Raw genomic sequence first — 16677 nt, 5'->3', positions numbered from 1 at the left:
AGCAAGTTGAAGCTGGGTTTAATCAGGCCAGTGTGTGGATGTCTGACTGCTGAAAAAACACCTAAGGGTTCACTGCAGTCAGTCACCCAGCATAAGACTGTCCTAACAGTCGCTTTTCAAACAGAGATAGAGACTGAGCCATCAAATGCAATAGAGCATTGATATTACAGCACATACTGTAAAATTCTAATATTTTTCAATAAGCAGTACTGAGCATTATTAATATTAAATAGATCTTTCCTTCCTGATAAATGGTCATCTTGAGGATGTTTTTTAATGGGCTGATTCCTTAAATGTGTAAGTGTTTGCACACAAACACATTTGGTCCACTGAAACGAATTTTGCTTGAGTAAGGACTGTGGAATTAGACTTTGGGGGTCAGCTTCCTGTCCCACAGAATGCAGTGGGAAAGTTCCCACAATCAAGGGGGCCTCTCTTAGTGCATTCCATGCGGGAAGCATCTGCAGAGGTTTTATGCAGACAGTGCAATGTCTCAAGATGCTATCAGCATCTCCGACAGCCAAAGGCCACTGTGTCCTGAGAGGATCCCAATCCCAATCAAATTCCACAAAACTTATTTGCAGCATAAGCAAGAATGTGTGTGCGTGTGTGTGTGTGTGTGTGTGTGTGTGTGTGTGCAGCAAGGCCGCATTAAACCTCACTCACTGTGGAGAAAGAAACCAAACTCTTATGAACTTGAGCTTACAATCTTCCCATTGTGAGGACGTGTACTGAGAGAAAAGGTTATCATACTGAGAAATTTCTTTAAGGAAGTTATTTTCAATCAACCCCATGAGGTTCAGGGAAACTTAAGCACAGCTGACAAAGCAGCAAATAAGCCAATTCATTCATTTGACCACTATTTTCAGGATGTCTACTGTATGCCAGGCACTGTTCTGAACCCTGGAGATGTAGCAGTGAACAAGACAACCATAGCCCTACATTCTGCTGCTTCACTCAGAATTTATAACACGCTCATCAGTTCATATTTGAATACCAGACTGTGAGAGCTCCAACCATGCCCTTTCTCTTCTCACTGTATACTGGCACCTAGAACATATCTGCAACAGAGGTGGTGGTCTGTATGTTTTATGAAGTAATACACAGGAACAAAGGTGACCCTAAACTCTTTTTTTTTTTTTTTTTTTTTTTGAGATGGAGTCTTGCTCTGTAGCTCAGGCTGGAGTACAGTGGCACAGTGGCACGATCTCAGCTCACTGCAACCTCTGCCTCCCAGGTTCAAGCAATTCCCCTGCCTCAGCCTCCTGAGTAGCTGGGATTACAGGCGCCTGCCACCACATCCAGCTAATTTTTTGTACTTTTAGTAGAGATGGGGTTTCACTGTATTAGCCAGGATGGTCTCGATCTCTTGACCTCATGATCTACCCGCCTCGGGCTCCCAAAGTGCTGGGATTACAGGAGTGAGCCACCGCGCCTGGCCCCTAAACTCTTTAAAACCCTCATGAAATTCTTTAGAGATAGGTAAAGCAAAACATATATATATTTATTTATTCACCCAACCTGATGAGTAGGGTGAATAAGTTATGGACTCAGTTGACAGGAAGCACACATTTTGGCAGAGAAATAGCAAAAGCCAAAGCATGGAGGTTCAGAAGGGTTGGTGTATTTCAGAAACTGTAAGAACTGTGGCATGACTGAAGCAAGTGGGAGGATAGCAGGAGATGAAGCTGAAAAGAGGCAAGGTTGGGCATAAAGGATTTAAGGATATGGACTTCCATCCTGACGGTGATAGGGAACAGACAATGGAATTTAGACAGAGGAGTAATAGGATTTTAAATTGGTGATTTGGCAAGATCACTCTGGCTGCAGAGGTGGAGGGCAGACTGGAGGGAGCCATGGCCAATGAGGTAGTCCTGGTGAGAACTGATAAGGCCTTATTTTAGGCAGTCACAGCTGGGTAGGAGAGCTGATAATTTAACGATCCAAGGAAATAGAATGGGCAGGACTTCGTGATGGGCTGGATGGAGAGAAAAAATCAGTTTCCACTCCAGACTAAAAGATAACTTTGTGGCGGGGACTATGGCCAATAGGAAGTGATTAATCTGTGCTTATAAAGGCTGGAAGGATCAGAGAGGAGGAAGTGGCGTACTCCTGGAAGCTTAGTGGTTAAGCATGTGCAGTCAGATTATCTGGGTTAAAATCACAGCTCCACCACTTGCAGGCTGTGTGACTTTGGGCAAGAGGCTTAATCTGTCTCTGTCTCAATTTCCTCATTCATCATACAACGGGAATAATCTAGCTTGTAGGATTTTTGTGAGTCTTTGGTGACAATCAATACATGTCGGTCCTTAGAAAAGTCGCTAGAATAGAAAGCACTCAATAAGGGCCAATGAATTATTGTTATTCTCAGGTTTCCAGCTTGTGTATTTGCTATGATTTGGGCAGGAAACCTTGGCTCCAACTGCCTGCAGCCTTTAGATCAAACCCATCACACAGATGCTGAGAAACCCCTATGGTCTGGTCCTGTCCTGTATCTTGTATTATACTTCCCTATCTTTTCACAGGTCTGGGTCTTTTGTCTTGTTTTGGTTTTGAGACGAGTCTCACTCTATCAGCCAGGATGGAGTGCAGTGGCACAATCTCAGCTCACTCTAACCTCCGCCTCCTGGGTTCAAAGCGATTCTCCTGCCTCAGCCTGTCGAGTAGCTGGGAACTACAGGTGCGCCCCACCCCCACCACATCCGGCTAATTTTCTTTTTGTATTTTTAGTAGAGATGGGGTTTCACCATGTTGGCCAGGCTGGTTTTGAACTCCTGACCTCAGGTGATCTGCCCATCTCGGCCTCCCAAAGTGCTAGGATTACAGTCGTGCGCCATCGCACTTGGCCAGGTCTGGGTCTTTACTCATACTGTTTCCTCTGCCTATAATACCCTCCCCTGCCTTCATCTCTGTGGATTAAAATTCATTTCAAATGCCACCTCTTCAAAAAAGTATTATTAGATTACTATTAGATAGTAGTATATATTAGATTCCCTCAACCACCAAATCTTTTAAAATCTAATTTCTTTGTATTTGCCTTAAGTCTCTTGGTTAGGTTTGAATGGGCTCCTTGAGAGTGGCAACCGTCCCTCATTAATCTTTCTATCTCCTCCGGCCCCTAACCTTGCCTCTAGTACAACTCAATACATCTTTGTTGCATTGAAACAAATAGCCCCGAAGATGAAGTGCTCATGTATGAAATTGGAGTATTACTGCCACCGATTTCATAGGGTAGTTTTGCATGCTTGGAATATAATAAGTGCTCAGCAAATTAGATCGTCATCCACATCATTATTTCTAAAAAGAAAGTTTCACTTGTCCTTTGCCCACCTTAATATAAACATCTATCTGTCTGTCTCTCCCTTTTTCTCTCCCTCTCTCTTTTGAGACAGGGCCTTGCTCTGTTGCCCAAGCGGGAGTGCAGTGGCACAATCATAGCTCACTCACTTCAGCCTTAAACACCTGGGCTCAAGTGATCCTCTTGCCTCAGCCTCCAGAGTAGCTGGGATTACACGTGTGTGCTACCACATCTTTTTTTTTTTTTTTTTTTTAAGAGAAGGAGTCTTGCTATGTTGCCCAGACCGGTCTCAAACTCCAGGGCTCAAGCAATCTTCCTGCCTTAGCCTCCCAAACTGCTGGGATTACAGATGCGAGCCACCACGCCCAGCCACTTCTGTCTCATTATAATTAAGTTAAAGGATAAAGGCATTACTTTAGAATTCCTGGGAAGTTGCTCACAAGAATCAATACTGTTCTTGTCCATGGAGGCATTTCTTTACAAATTCCAGAGTTCCCTCTCTGGAGGCATGACTTGAATACTTTAAGTCTTTTCTTTTTGGTCTTGGAGGAATAGTGCTCAGCTTTTGATCTCTGTGATTCTGATAGAGAAGATGACTGGGAAGGATTCAGGTCCAGCAATTGCCTCTTCTATCTCAGGCCCCCCAGTTTGGCTGATGAAGTCAGAAACAGAGCCCTAGACACAGGGAGTGGGATGTGGGCACTTGGGCTGGCTGTTCCAAAGGGAGCAAACAGGCAACTGTGGCAGTCCTGGATTTATTTTTATTTTTAAAACCTACTTTGAAGAATTTTGTGAGTCCCAAAGGAGCCCTTTTATGTCATTATTTTGTCTTTTTCTTTAGAGTTTCCTCTAAAACTCATTAGGGAGATTTAACATATTCCAGATTTAGCACTTTAATGGGCTTTTGTTCCTGCCTTAATTTTTTCCCATTTTTAATTTCTCCTCTGATTTTTACTTAGCTATTTCTGGAATTACAAAGTTTGAAAAGTTGACAGCAAAATTTCTGGAAAGCCTTTTCTATGTGAGTTCATTATGTGAGTTCATGTACATTGCCTGGCTCAGTAGGTAAGAGATCTGTCCCAGAGACTGATTTTGTGGCAGCAGATTGGGTTCGCTATGATAAACCATTTAGGGAAACTGAGCCTCTTTTATAAAACCACAAAGATTCTGAGTTTGGGAGTTTCTTTTTTGCACCACTATTGTGATTTTTTTTCTCTCCAGGAACCTCGGACAAGTCTAATCTGGAGCTGATCACTCTAACATGCACCTGTGTGGCTGCGACTCTCTTCTGGCTCCTATTAACCCTCTTTATCCGAAAAATGAAAAGGGTAAGAACATAGATGATGTTCTATGCTCCTTTTTACATATATTATAAAATGCCTGATCTGATGTCTAGAGTAGGCAAACAAACGTTGGACCCTCTTTCTCTCCCTTTCCTCTCATTCCTGTTTCTGACCTGGTGAACACAGAAAGAAAATAAATCATCAGACTGTCTCTAACCACAAGGTGGGGTGTTCAACAGAAAAGCCATAACAATGAACTGATGAATACTTCTCAGGGACAGAAGGTATTTTTGATATAAAATATGTTAATAGAGTCTTTAAAGTCAACGTGGGACCTGTGAAACCTTTATTTCCTAACCCTCACTCTCTGCTAAGAAATAAAAAGGAGGCTGGGCATGGTGGTACATGACTGTAATCCCAGCACTTTTGGAGCCGAGGAAGGAGGATCGCTTGAGGCCAAGAGTTCAAGACCAACCTGTCGAACATAGTGAGACCCTGACTTTACAAAAAATTTTAAAACTTAGGCAGGTATGGTGGTGCACACCTGTAGTCCCAGCTACTCGGGAGGCTGAGGTGGGAAAATCACTTTAGCCTGGGAGGTCAAGTGAGCAGTGAGTCATACGCCACTGCACTCCAGCCTGAGGGACAGAGTGAGACCCTGTCTCAAAAAAAAAAAAAAAAAAAAGGAAAGGCCCACCTTTGACTTCTCTCATAACATATTGGAAGTAAAAATAAGTGAACTCTTGTTCTATACTCTCTCAGTCACACCACAAAATTAAGTTCTTTAGAGTGTGAGGTCCAGGTTGACATTCAGGACATCGGATTTCTGTACTTAGGTCTGCAATATGATCTGCTTCTCTGAAATCCAGTGGGAAAAGAGCTTACATTCATTCATTCATTCATTCATGCTTCAAATATTTACTGCATACCCACTCAGTGCAGCATGCCAGGCCCTGTGCAAGGCCCTCTGGTGACAGTGGGGCAGATGCTGGAGTGAGCAGTCAGAGGAGATTGACTTCAATCAGTCACACAAATGTCAAACTGCAACTCTGAATTAACTGAAAGAGTGGCTGCCTAAAAGATGTGTAAGAGGAGTGTTAAGGTAAGGAAGAGAGGAAGGAGTGTTGTAGGCAGAGGGAAGAGCATTTAGGAGGCTGGGCAGGGGAGGAGGAACATGGTGAGAAGGAGAGACTGACAGAAGGCCAGGGCTACAGTGTGGAGAACAGGAGGAACAAGGTATGAAGTAAGGCTGCCAAGGAATGGAAAGGGAAGGCGGCAAGGCCTGGCCAGGCAGGGTCTTGTAGGCCATGGTGAGGAATTTGGTCTATATTCTAAAAGCAATGGGAAGCCTTGGGGAAGAAAGGTATGTCAGGCTAAGGAAGGGATGGGGGAGTGGGGTGCCTAGTGTGACAGATACATGTCTGGAAAAATTATTTTGGCTACTGTGAGAAGAATGGACTGGGGGTTGTGGGGGGAATAATGAATAGAGAGGCACCTCGTAGAAGACTTCATAGCAGTCCAGGTAAGAAATTATGGTGGCTGCCGGACATGGTGGCTCATGCCTCTAATCCCAGCACTTTGGGAAGCCAAGGTGGGTGGATCCAAGATCAGGAGATCAAAACCATCCTGGCTAACAGGGTGAAACCTCATCTCTACTAGAAATACAACAAATTAGCCGGGCGTGGTGGCAGGTGCCTGTAGTCCCAGCTACTTCAGAGGCTGAGACAGGAGAATGGCGTGAACCCGGGAGGCAGAGCTTACAGTGAGCCGAGATCACACCACTGTACTCCAGCCTGGGCAACAGAGTGAGACTCCATCTCAAAAAAAAAAGAAAAGAAAAGAAATTATGGTGGCAGGCTGGGCGTGGTGGCTCACACCTGTAATCCGAGCACTTTGGGACACCCGGCACTCAGGGTAGATCACCTGAGGTCAGAAGTTCGAGACCAGCCTGGCCAACATGGTGAAAACCTGTCTCTACTAAAAATACAAAAAATTAGCCTGGCATGGTGGCAGGCGCCTGTAATCTCAGTTACTTAGGAGGCTGAGGCAGGAGAGTGGTTTGGACCCAGGAGACGGAGGTTGCAGTGAGCCAAGATCACCCCATTGCCCTCCTGCCTGGGCAACAAGAGTGAAACTCCATCTCAAAAAAAAAAAAGAAAAGAAAAGAAAAGAAAGAAAGTATAGTCGTGGCCAGGCGCAGTGGCTCACGCCTGTAATCCTAATCCCAACAGTTTGGGAGGCCGAGGTGGATGCATCACCTGAGGTCAGGAGTTCACTGCATTCCAGCCTGGGTGACACAGTGAGACTCTGTCTCAAAAAAAACAAAGAGAAAAGAAGGAACGAAATTATGGTGCCTCTGACTAAATGATTAGAGTCAAGGTATATTTGGGAAGTAGGACTCGATCAGAAGGCCTCCTCAATTTCTAGAGATTAGCCCTTATTAATATGCCAGGTCTTATGGGAAGCTCTTATGTATTATGTCAATAAATTATTCCAAAAATATGAAAAGGTAAATATATTATTATTCCAATTTTATAGAGAGGGCAACTGAGGCTCAGCAAGATAAAGTTAACTGATCCAAAGTCACTATGGTTGGACCTTAGTTTTGAACCCAGGCTATTTGACCTTAGATTTGATATTTACAACCAATAAGATATACTTTATAGTGTTGGTATGAGAGACAAAGCCAGCAGCCATCCTCTATGGTAAATGTTTAACATCAGGCTTTTGCCATTTGGAGTGACTGATTTTGAGACATGACAACTAAGTCCACTGCTTGAGAAGGAAACAAAGATCACACAATAGTTTTGAAAGGGGAGATACACCATATAGGGAAATACATCTAACAGAAGCAAAACTTGCCAAATCTGCAAGGGAGGTACAAAGGCTATAGGAGTTCAAAGGAGGAGAAGGGGAGAAAAAACTTCCGAGAAAGCGAGGCTTGAGACAGACTTTGAAGGCTGTAGCTGGAAGGAAAGAAGCAGAAAAACAGCCCGCCCTAGTCCTTCCTACTCCCCAGAGCGGGGAAGTAGTCTGGTTATTTAGCATAGAGGAGCACAGGAGAAATAAAACTGGAAAGGGGCTGGGCACGGTGGCTCACGCCTGTAATCCCAGAACTTTGGGAGCCCGAGGCGGGCAGATCACTTGAGGTCAGGAGTTTGAGACCAGCCTGGCCAACATGGTAAAACCCCGTCTCTACCAAAAATACAAAAATTAGCTGGGCGTGGTGGCAGGCGCCTATAATCCCAGCTACTCGGGAGGCTGAGGCAGGAGAATCACATGAACCCAGGAGGCAGAAGTTCCAGTGAGCCGAGATCATACCAACTGCACTCCAGCCTAGGCAACAAGAGCGAGACTCCATCTAAAAAAAATAAAAAATAACAAAAATAAAACTGAAAAGGTACGTTGGGACTAGATTGAAGAGGTCCCTTCTATTTCTAAAATTCTGTGAAATTTTGATGTCAATAAGAAAGAATGAGAGCAAGAGATCATTATCTCAAAAACAGAATGCCTATAAAACTTGAAAGGGATTAGGAGAGGCAAAAAGGAACAAGACATCCAAAAATATTTCCACGTGGTTCCTCTAATGACAATGTAAATTCCTCATTGATAAAGACGGCATTTTATCTTTTTATCCTCACCTTGCATAATTATAGCTAACATTTATTGTTATAATTATAGCTAACATTCATTGTTGCTTACTGCATACCAGGCCCTGCTCTTAATAGCCTTCAAATGATTATTTCATTTGATATTCACAACAACCCTATGAGATAAGTACCATTATTACAGATAAGAAAACTAAAGTTAGAGGGCTGCTTGCCCACAGTTATGTGTGTGGGTGGGCAGAAGTTGACCTGTGATTCAAACCCAGGTATTCGGCCCCCATGCTTGGGCTTTGAAGCAATTAGCTGTGCAGCCTCCATGCCAAGCACCTAGTAGCTGCTCAGTGTTAATGTCAATTGAAAGAATAAATATTTGCCAACTAACATTTTACTATCACAGTCTCCTCAAAGCCCTCACTTAAGGTTTGTTTGGTGTCTCCTCTCACCTGCCTTATTGAGATAAACCATAAAATTCCATGGGTGCCACATGGGAGACTGCCTACCACTGCCTATTCCCCTGCCTCTGTCAACACTACTGCCACCCTCCCCACACACCCCACATGAGCCCAAGATGTCCCTTGCGAGGTTTCAGCTATCCTATGCTCTGTTGAGGATTGGAGATTGTTTCTCAGGGCTTTGGGTATACTGGACATTAAAAAGTTTAGTCATAAAACCTACTACTACAGCAGCTTCTCTAATGGGCACCCAGTACCCTGGTATAGGAATTCATACTCTTCACAGAGTGTCTGGCAGGCCGGACCCTCATAGTCTAACACCAAAGGCAACCACAGTTCGTGACAAACATGTTCCATATTGTTTTTTGCTTCTCATCCTTTACGGAGGCCAAGCAAACCTTTCTGCCTTGAGCTATTTGTCACACATTTTAGTGATAATTTTTGTGAGAAGGAGAATGATTGCGAGTGATGGATGAGGTGAGCTGTGACAGCCCAGAACAGAGTGAGTAAGGGCTGAAGAATGCGGGTGGGTGTGAAATGGTGTGTATGGAGTGGTTGTCTTCTCTATTCCAACTCTGATCCTATTTAGGGAAAAGCACCAAAAGGAAGGGCCTCAAAACTCATTTAAATGAAGTTTACATAACTGGCCAAGAGTTATATGGGAAAACATACTTCCTTTCCATCCTATCCAAGAGTCTGCCCACAGAAATGCAGTCATCAATTCTAGAAATTTGCCCATTAACAGGAAATACCCCCATTGATACGAATCTAAAACATTAAATGTAAATCCACTTATCTATGATCTGAAATAAAGGGTATTTTCTGGGCTTGATTTGCATTACCAAGATAAAAAAGCACTTCAAGGCAGATGTCTGCCTTACTCACTTGACATCCTACCAATGGCCAAAGGAACTCAGAATGTGGCTTGTGTGTAAGTCTTATACCATATTTACTCCTTGACCTTTGAAATAATCAATTTTGTTTTTTTTAAGACAGAGTCTCACTCTGTCACCCACGCTGGAGTACGGTGGCGCCATCTTGGCTTACTGCAACCTCCGCCTCCTGGGTTCAAGCAGTTCTCCTGCCTCAGCCTCCTGAGTAGCTGGGACTACAGGCGTGTATCACCACACCCGGCTAATTTTTGTATTTTTAGTAGAGACGGGGTTTCATCACGTTGGCCAGGCTGGTCTAGAACTCCTAACCTCAGGTGATCCGCCCACCTCAGCCTCTTAAAGTGCTGGGATTACAGGCCACCACATATGGCCTCAACTTCCATTTCTTACAGAAGGTAAACCTTACTCTAATCTCACTAAGGATTCAGCTACAACCTTTCCAGATAGCTGAAGCAACTAAGAGGTCAGGCCTTCTGAAAGTGTAAACACTTCGTAAGAAATGTGCCTTTCAGTGCCCCAGGGATCCTGGGTTTACTTTGCCACTTCTTGCCTTTCCTATATATGTAGAAAAGCCACAATGCACCCGACTGTTGGCGCATCTGTAATGTATATTTCTGCTTATACAAGATGGCCATGGAAAGTTATTTTTAGTCATTGTTTGGAATGACTTTATAAAAATGCTTTGCATTTTTTAGCAAGACCATCATATAATTGTTTAAGATCAAGTACAACACATAAGGTCACTGGAGAGTTTGAGCGCATGTTATCCAAGATAGGATGGTAGAGCTCACATTACAGAAATGTAGTGTGGGAATAGTAAGGAGTTGTTTAATAGAAATTGCACACTTAAGTATGATGACTGTATGTGAATGTGGAGAAGTACTTTCTGTACCTGGCCACACAGTTTCAACCAAATGATCCCAAATAAAACAGTGGATGTTAACTGAATATCCAGGATTCGTAAAGTTGTTTTCTTCTTAATGACTTTGAGATCTCTTTATTTCTCAGTCTTCTTCTGAAATAAAGACTGACTACCTATCAATTATAATGGACCCCGATGAAGTTCCCCTGGATGAGCAGTGTGAGCGGCTCCCTTATGATGCCAGCAAGTGGGAGTTTGCCCGGGAGAGACTTAAACTGGGTAAGATACTTGTTCAACAGATTTATAAACCTATACTGAGTACATATTACATTCAAAGCACTGTGCTTTGAGAGATACAAAAGTAAACCAGACCTGGGATTCTACCCTCCAGCTGCTCACAAACCATCAAGGGAGATGGACACAAAAGTAAATAATTCCAAAGCAATGCTCAGATAACAGTACAAGGTGACAGGCAGCACCTGTTTGTTCATTCAACAGTTATTGGGCACCTTCTCTGAGCAGCAGACACTGGTCTAAGCACTGGAGATGCAAAGGTGTGTGCATCTCTTCCCTCAAAGGCTCACTCTGGAGATAGGCGCAAAAGTGATAAGTGAAGGGGGACAGGGAGAGAGGTGTTCCAACGGGAGGCTTACAAGTACACGTACTCTTACGTAATGAAACTGTTGAGGGATTAGAAATATGTGATCCAGAACGTAATTGAGGGTGGCAAGGAACAGTGAAATCAAACATTTGGTGAAAGAGTTGGTGCTCTTCAAGGCCATGGATCAAAAAAACCCTCTGCACAAATCCACAAATTACATACTTCAATTTTCCTGGGAATGTCCAGACCAAGTAGAAAGCCCTAGAGGAGTCATTTAAGTTTCACTTTTGAAGAGCAAAGACTGTTGTTTTCCAGGTAGCACAGATGCTATAAACAGCAGGCAAATGTGCTTTCCCGCAGCCTACCTTCCAGTTCCTCCAGCTCAGACGTCACAAAGTCCATTAATCTCCAGCCTCTGGTGCTACAAAACAATTGAAACCTCAATTACTCCTACCCAAAATGTTTGGATTGTGGCTTCTGAAAGTTTTCCACTCACTCCTGTGTATGCCAGAGTCATTAGTAGTTGAAACAAGGAAAACAGATTGTGGATCCGGTATTCTTGGAGCTTGTCACTCTCAGTGTGGAGAGCCTGTTGTTCCAAATTCAACAGTATCGCCCCTTTCCTTACAAGCAAATGATACTGGGGTGAGGGATGTAGGGGGCAGAGAGGGGAAAATGGCTTTTGTTTTTCTCTTGGGCTTTGAAATGATTCTGCTTACATTGAGAAAGGACTGGCCTCAGGAGCGTGTTCTATTTGGCTTGGGGAGGAAACTTGGAAATCAGTTAAAAGCTGGAGAGACAGGAGAGAGCCAGCAATGGCTGTGGACGGGAGAAAAACTCAACTACATTTAGAGTAGTTAAGGGCAGGTGGCACACTGGATGAGTTCCTTCTGCAAGTCTTAATTATATGGCAGCTAGCCCAGCCCCTCAGTGACCTCGGCAGGAAATAGGGGATAATTTTCCCACAACCACGAGCCATTCTCAGCCCACATTGCTTTCCAGAGTTATTAGTCATAATCAAACGTGCTTCTTCCAGTACAGGACACATGAGCTTTCTGTCCCATTGCTTCATTCCTTCCTAGTATCATTGCGATCCACACCGCATCACAGATTGCTAATCCTCTGCCAGAATTCCCCTGGGGCTCTGTGGGTTTAAATATTCCCATTTCAGGATTATGATTTTCAGTCTCCTTGTTAAAGATCATTCTTATCGCTCTTTTCCTTTCCAGAGTTGCCACATGCTAGGATTTGGCTAATGTCCATTTGAGTGTCTCTGATGGGTGAGAAAAAGTGTGTCAAGTCTGCTAACTTTGTCTTTCAATGCAGAGTGTGGCTGCAAGGCCCGGAGGTATACTCCTCTGATTGATTACCGTGGGAGCAAGGAGGCCCAAGACTTGTTTATTTCTTAAGCCAAATAAATGACAAAGTAATTTGAAGTAATGTCTAGCAACTGAAAATAACCCAGATTATGTCCAGATAGAGAGAAAAGGCTGTTTTAACTGGCAGTTATACTGGCGTTGTAAATGTAGAGAAATACACAAGGTTATATCTGGTTTCAGCTGTGTCTACTGTGTTGGTTGCTATCAGCAGCCCTAGTGAGTGAGGTTGGAATTTATAGTACCTGATAGATGGATGCAGTTGGAGCTTGGGTCAAAGGTGTTGCTACCACTAAAATTCCTGAAATCCAAGAACAAAAGGAACCTTTAAAAAAAAATGATTCCTCACTAACCCATGGGAGGGAATTCAGCTTCTATAAATTTATCACAGAACTTAGGAGAGAATTCAGCTCCTATAAATTTATTAAAGTTAGAATAGGCCAGTTGGTGGCTCACGCTTGTAATCCCTGCACTTTGGGAGGCTGAGGCAGGTGGATCACCTGAGGTCAGGAGTTTGAGACCAGCCTGGCCAACATGGTGAAACCATGTCTCTACTAAAAATACAAACATGAGTCAGGTGTGATGATGCGTGCCTGCAGTCCCAGCTACTCAGGAGGCTGGGCCAGGAGAATCATTTGAACCCGGGAGGTGGAGGTTGCAGTGAGCCGAAATCATGCCACGGCACTCTGGCCTGGGAGACAGAGTGAGAGTCCATTTCCAAAAAAAAAAAAAAAAGAAGAAGAATGTTCAACATTGCATCTTTCTATTGGAAAATAATCAAAAGTCAGAATTACCTAACATAGCTGACCATACAGGTAGTCTGGAGTTTGGCAAGCGAATGGTGCCTGGGCTGGTGCTGCCTCTTGTAAGACCAGCCCTGAATGCCAGAGACAGCCCAGCCCATGCTGCCATGCACTCTCCCCAGTGTCCAGGGCCCCTGGCCAGGCCAAAACATTCTTGGAGGAGATTCCAATATCCTTGCATTGTATGGGAATGACCTAGCACACTTCCGAGCTAGTTAGTGGCATTCCAGGAAACACTGAGGAGAATTTTAAGGGAAAAGAAGGATCAGGTGAGGTCAAGTCTGATGCAATTGGGCTCCCCTGAAACTGGAACCATGGGTCTGCAGAAGGATTCCAACACATCAGATGACTAAGGAGCCCATAACAGCTTCATGCTGTTTTATGAGGCAGCAGTCGGCTTCCAAGAGAATAAATGAAAAGACTGAAGGAAGCCAAATGAAAGCCAGTTTATTCTCACTGATAAGAAGCAAAGTCCCAAACACTTGTTAAAATAAAGTGTGTTGTGACGGGATGTGGGGGCTGAAACTATGGAAAGTGCAAAGGATGCCACTTACCCCAAACATTCAAGAGTCTTAGGAGTGTGAGGAGAAAAGATCCGGATATTTCTCAGGCTCAGGACACTTTTCTTTTTAGATGGCAGAAGGCACTGTGGAAGAAAAACATTGATTTTTTATTCCAAATAAAACAAGGAATAAACCTGCAACCAAAATGCACTAGTTTTTACTAGTATAGAGAAGGCATCTGCCAGCGCTGTTCCCACACCTGATTTTCAGATGTAGCACCTTCAGGATCCACTGAAGGCTCTTTTATTTCAACTCAAGGGTCCCCATCCTGGTCTATTTCTTGGACAATTTTACACGAAGAAGGAAGCAGAGGCTGTAGCTCTGCCCATGTTGCATGCTCTGGGAGGAATGTCATTTAGTAATCACCACAGGAGCATGTTTCACAAAAAGAGAAACGTGTCATCTCTCTGGTGTTCCCTCTGAATGCAGAGCATGTCCCTGCAGACAGCCACACAGAGGCCCTAATGATGACACTGGTATAACTGAAATTTTCATACATCCTAACTGGACACCTGGGGTGGTGGGTAGTGGAAGACATTAAGCAGAGCAAGGTAAAGACATTTTTGTCACTCAGTAGTTGGGCATAAAAGTAGAAAGCTTCTAATATGATGAGGAAGAAGCAAAGCTTCATTACAAACTACAAGAAACAAACAAACAAACAAACAAAAATGTCCTTTGGAGAAAGGGAGGGGAGTATGAGGAGGGAAGAAAGGAAAGAAGGTTAATTAACTGAAGGCACATTATCAGACAGGTCTAAGAAAGAGCACTTGGTTGGGAAAGGAGGGGTTGTGTTAAATTAACAGTCTAACTGCCAGGATTTATAATAGTTTTAACCAACCCATGGTATTCTGTCATTTCCCCTTCCCCCAAGAAGAGCCAAAAAAGAGTGACTTATTTCACTTACTCTTCTTTGAGCATATCATGCTAGAGGGGTACCATTTCTCTGGGTTCTACTGAGCTGTTTCCTGATGTGCAAAAGGAAGTTCCCCGATATAAAAGGTAGCTTAGGGTACTCCAGGGAGTGCCCTCCCCAAAGGGCATCAATCTCAGGGTCTCTATCCCACGGGCCCCTCTAGTTACCTATGACTAGGAGACTCGCTTTGTGCATCCCACAAATTCCTGAACACTACTCTCCATTGGGCAGCAATATACGGTAATAACAGATAGCACCAGGCACCAAGTTAGGTTCAAGGAAGATTCAGACATGGTCCTTGCCCCGCTTTACTCAGGGGGGCTCATTCTAGGACAGGGAAGGAAACATATTAACAGTCATTAGAGCATAGCATTATGGAGACCATGGAAGAAACCTTGCTTGGTTATTGCATTTAGCAACTACCTCTCCGGGGCTGAAACCAATCTCTACCAGCAGTTGACCAGGCTCTTGTGCTGAACCATGAGGATTCGTAATATTCATATAAGACACATTAGAAAGACTGGGAATATTTTGCCTGGTAGGGAAGTCGGAGAAATGACTTAGTGATTATTTGAAAGTTATGAGCTTTATTATAATCCACAGTAGTAACCACCATTTTCTATTTCTCCCTTTTTGCTGAAAACAGATGAGAGAAAATGACTGCAAATGGCAAGAAAAAGAGCTTAGGTTCCACACAGGGAAGTCTTCTTGGCCATAATGTTATCAAACAATGGAACGGACTTGGTCCCATCTCTCCTATGTGAGGACCTTGTGGAAAGGAAACTGGACATCTCCCTTCACTGAATGCCTTCTAGGGACTTACTCTATCTCTGAAGGATGTGGGGCCTCAGGAACAGAGTTAAGAGTTGAAAGGAAGAGGCTCCAGAAACAAGTCCCTTACTTTGTCTCTTTTAGGGTCAGTTCACTGGAGATTCCATGCCTCACATGCACACATAGGAAAAGGCATTTCCTTCCTGAAAAAGACTTAAATTCACCCTATTGCTTTGGCAAACAAACCACTGTCTTCTCTTCATTGTAGGCAAATCACTTGGAAGAGGGGCTTTTGGAAAAGTGGTTCAAGCATCAGCATTTGGCATTAAGAAATCACCTACATGCCGGACTGTGGCTGTGAAAATGCTGAAAGGTATGTATGCTGTAGTTTGGCTTTCAACTGACGCATCACCATTTTGCATTTCCTAAATGTTGGTACAAGTTAGATATAGCCTGGGAACAGACACAAGCTTTTCCTGCCCCGGCCACATAATTTTCTTCTACTGCTAGAGGCCTCTTTGCTCATGAGTTTTACATTAGGCCAGCACGAGCTCAGAATAAACCTTGTAAATGGAACAATCCAGCACAGTCCACAGGAAAATGATCTCTGTCACCTCAAAGGTCTTTCTCTTCTCACATCACAGACTGTAGACAACAAGGGACTTAAGCCCATTGTAACTGCAGGTTCAAATTTTGGCATGATCCACTGTGATGCTGTAATGGAAACTTAGCAGCACATCCTAAATCCCAATGGCTTTGCTTGGGCTTGACCTGACTATAAAGTAAAACTATAAAGCTAGAACAATTGAGTTGACCAGAACTCTAAACTATTTTATACTAACAACCTCAGCCATAAAACATTTCCTCTTTAGCAATTTGAAAAACTGAATTATCTTTCTAGTGTTGAAACATACTACTACTCTGTGAAGCACTGGGAGGTAGAACCAAATCACACAGTGACTTATGCCCAACACCAAAGACAGATTGAAAATGAAAATCAGTGAAAATTGTGTGAACCAAATGTCTCAAAGACTCACAGGTCCTTTACAGTGTAGAAACTACTTCATTTCCTCATCTGTAATGGAATTTTATGATGCTTCAATTCAACAGAACTGAAAACTCAAAAAGCAGCTTTTAACTTTCCAAAGTCTCCAGGATATTGCTGGGAGATTTTGAAGCCCAGCAAGCTGTGAGTCCAACTACACAGGTACCTAGTACAGGCTCCAGGAGAAAGGGCTGTTTGCGTAGAGAGAC

General features: G+C 43.6%; 1 protein-coding gene across 4 annotated transcripts in view; it reads left to right on the top strand.

Annotated features, from left to right (window-relative positions):
* The window catches only part of FLT1 (fms related receptor tyrosine kinase 1), a 196101-nt gene that overhangs the window by 146502 nt on the left and 32922 nt on the right, over nt 1-16677 (top strand). Inside the window, exons 16-18 of one of the 4 annotated variants that reach the window (XR_013407803.1) lie at nt 4520-4626; nt 10543-11415; nt 12898-13108. Coding sequence is in view for 1 of the 4 variants with exons in the window: in XM_001117928.5 (XP_001117928.4) it covers nt 4520-4626; nt 10543-10675; nt 15692-15796 (345 nt within the window). In the remaining 3 variants the exon portion in view is untranslated. Of the gene's footprint in view, nt 1-4519; nt 4980-9876; nt 11416-12897; nt 13109-15691; nt 15797-16677 lie in introns of those variants that run through there. The other 3 variants (XM_001117928.5, XR_013407805.1, XR_013407804.1) reach the window with 3 other exon arrangements.

Source organism: Macaca mulatta, chromosome 17 (assembly GCF_049350105.2).
Source record: "Macaca mulatta isolate MMU2019108-1 chromosome 17, T2T-MMU8v2.0, whole genome shotgun sequence".
Taxonomy (NCBI): Eukaryota; Metazoa; Chordata; class Mammalia; order Primates; family Cercopithecidae; genus Macaca; species Macaca mulatta.
Note: the sequence above shows the minus strand (reverse complement) of the source record. Positions and strands in the feature narration are given on the sequence as shown.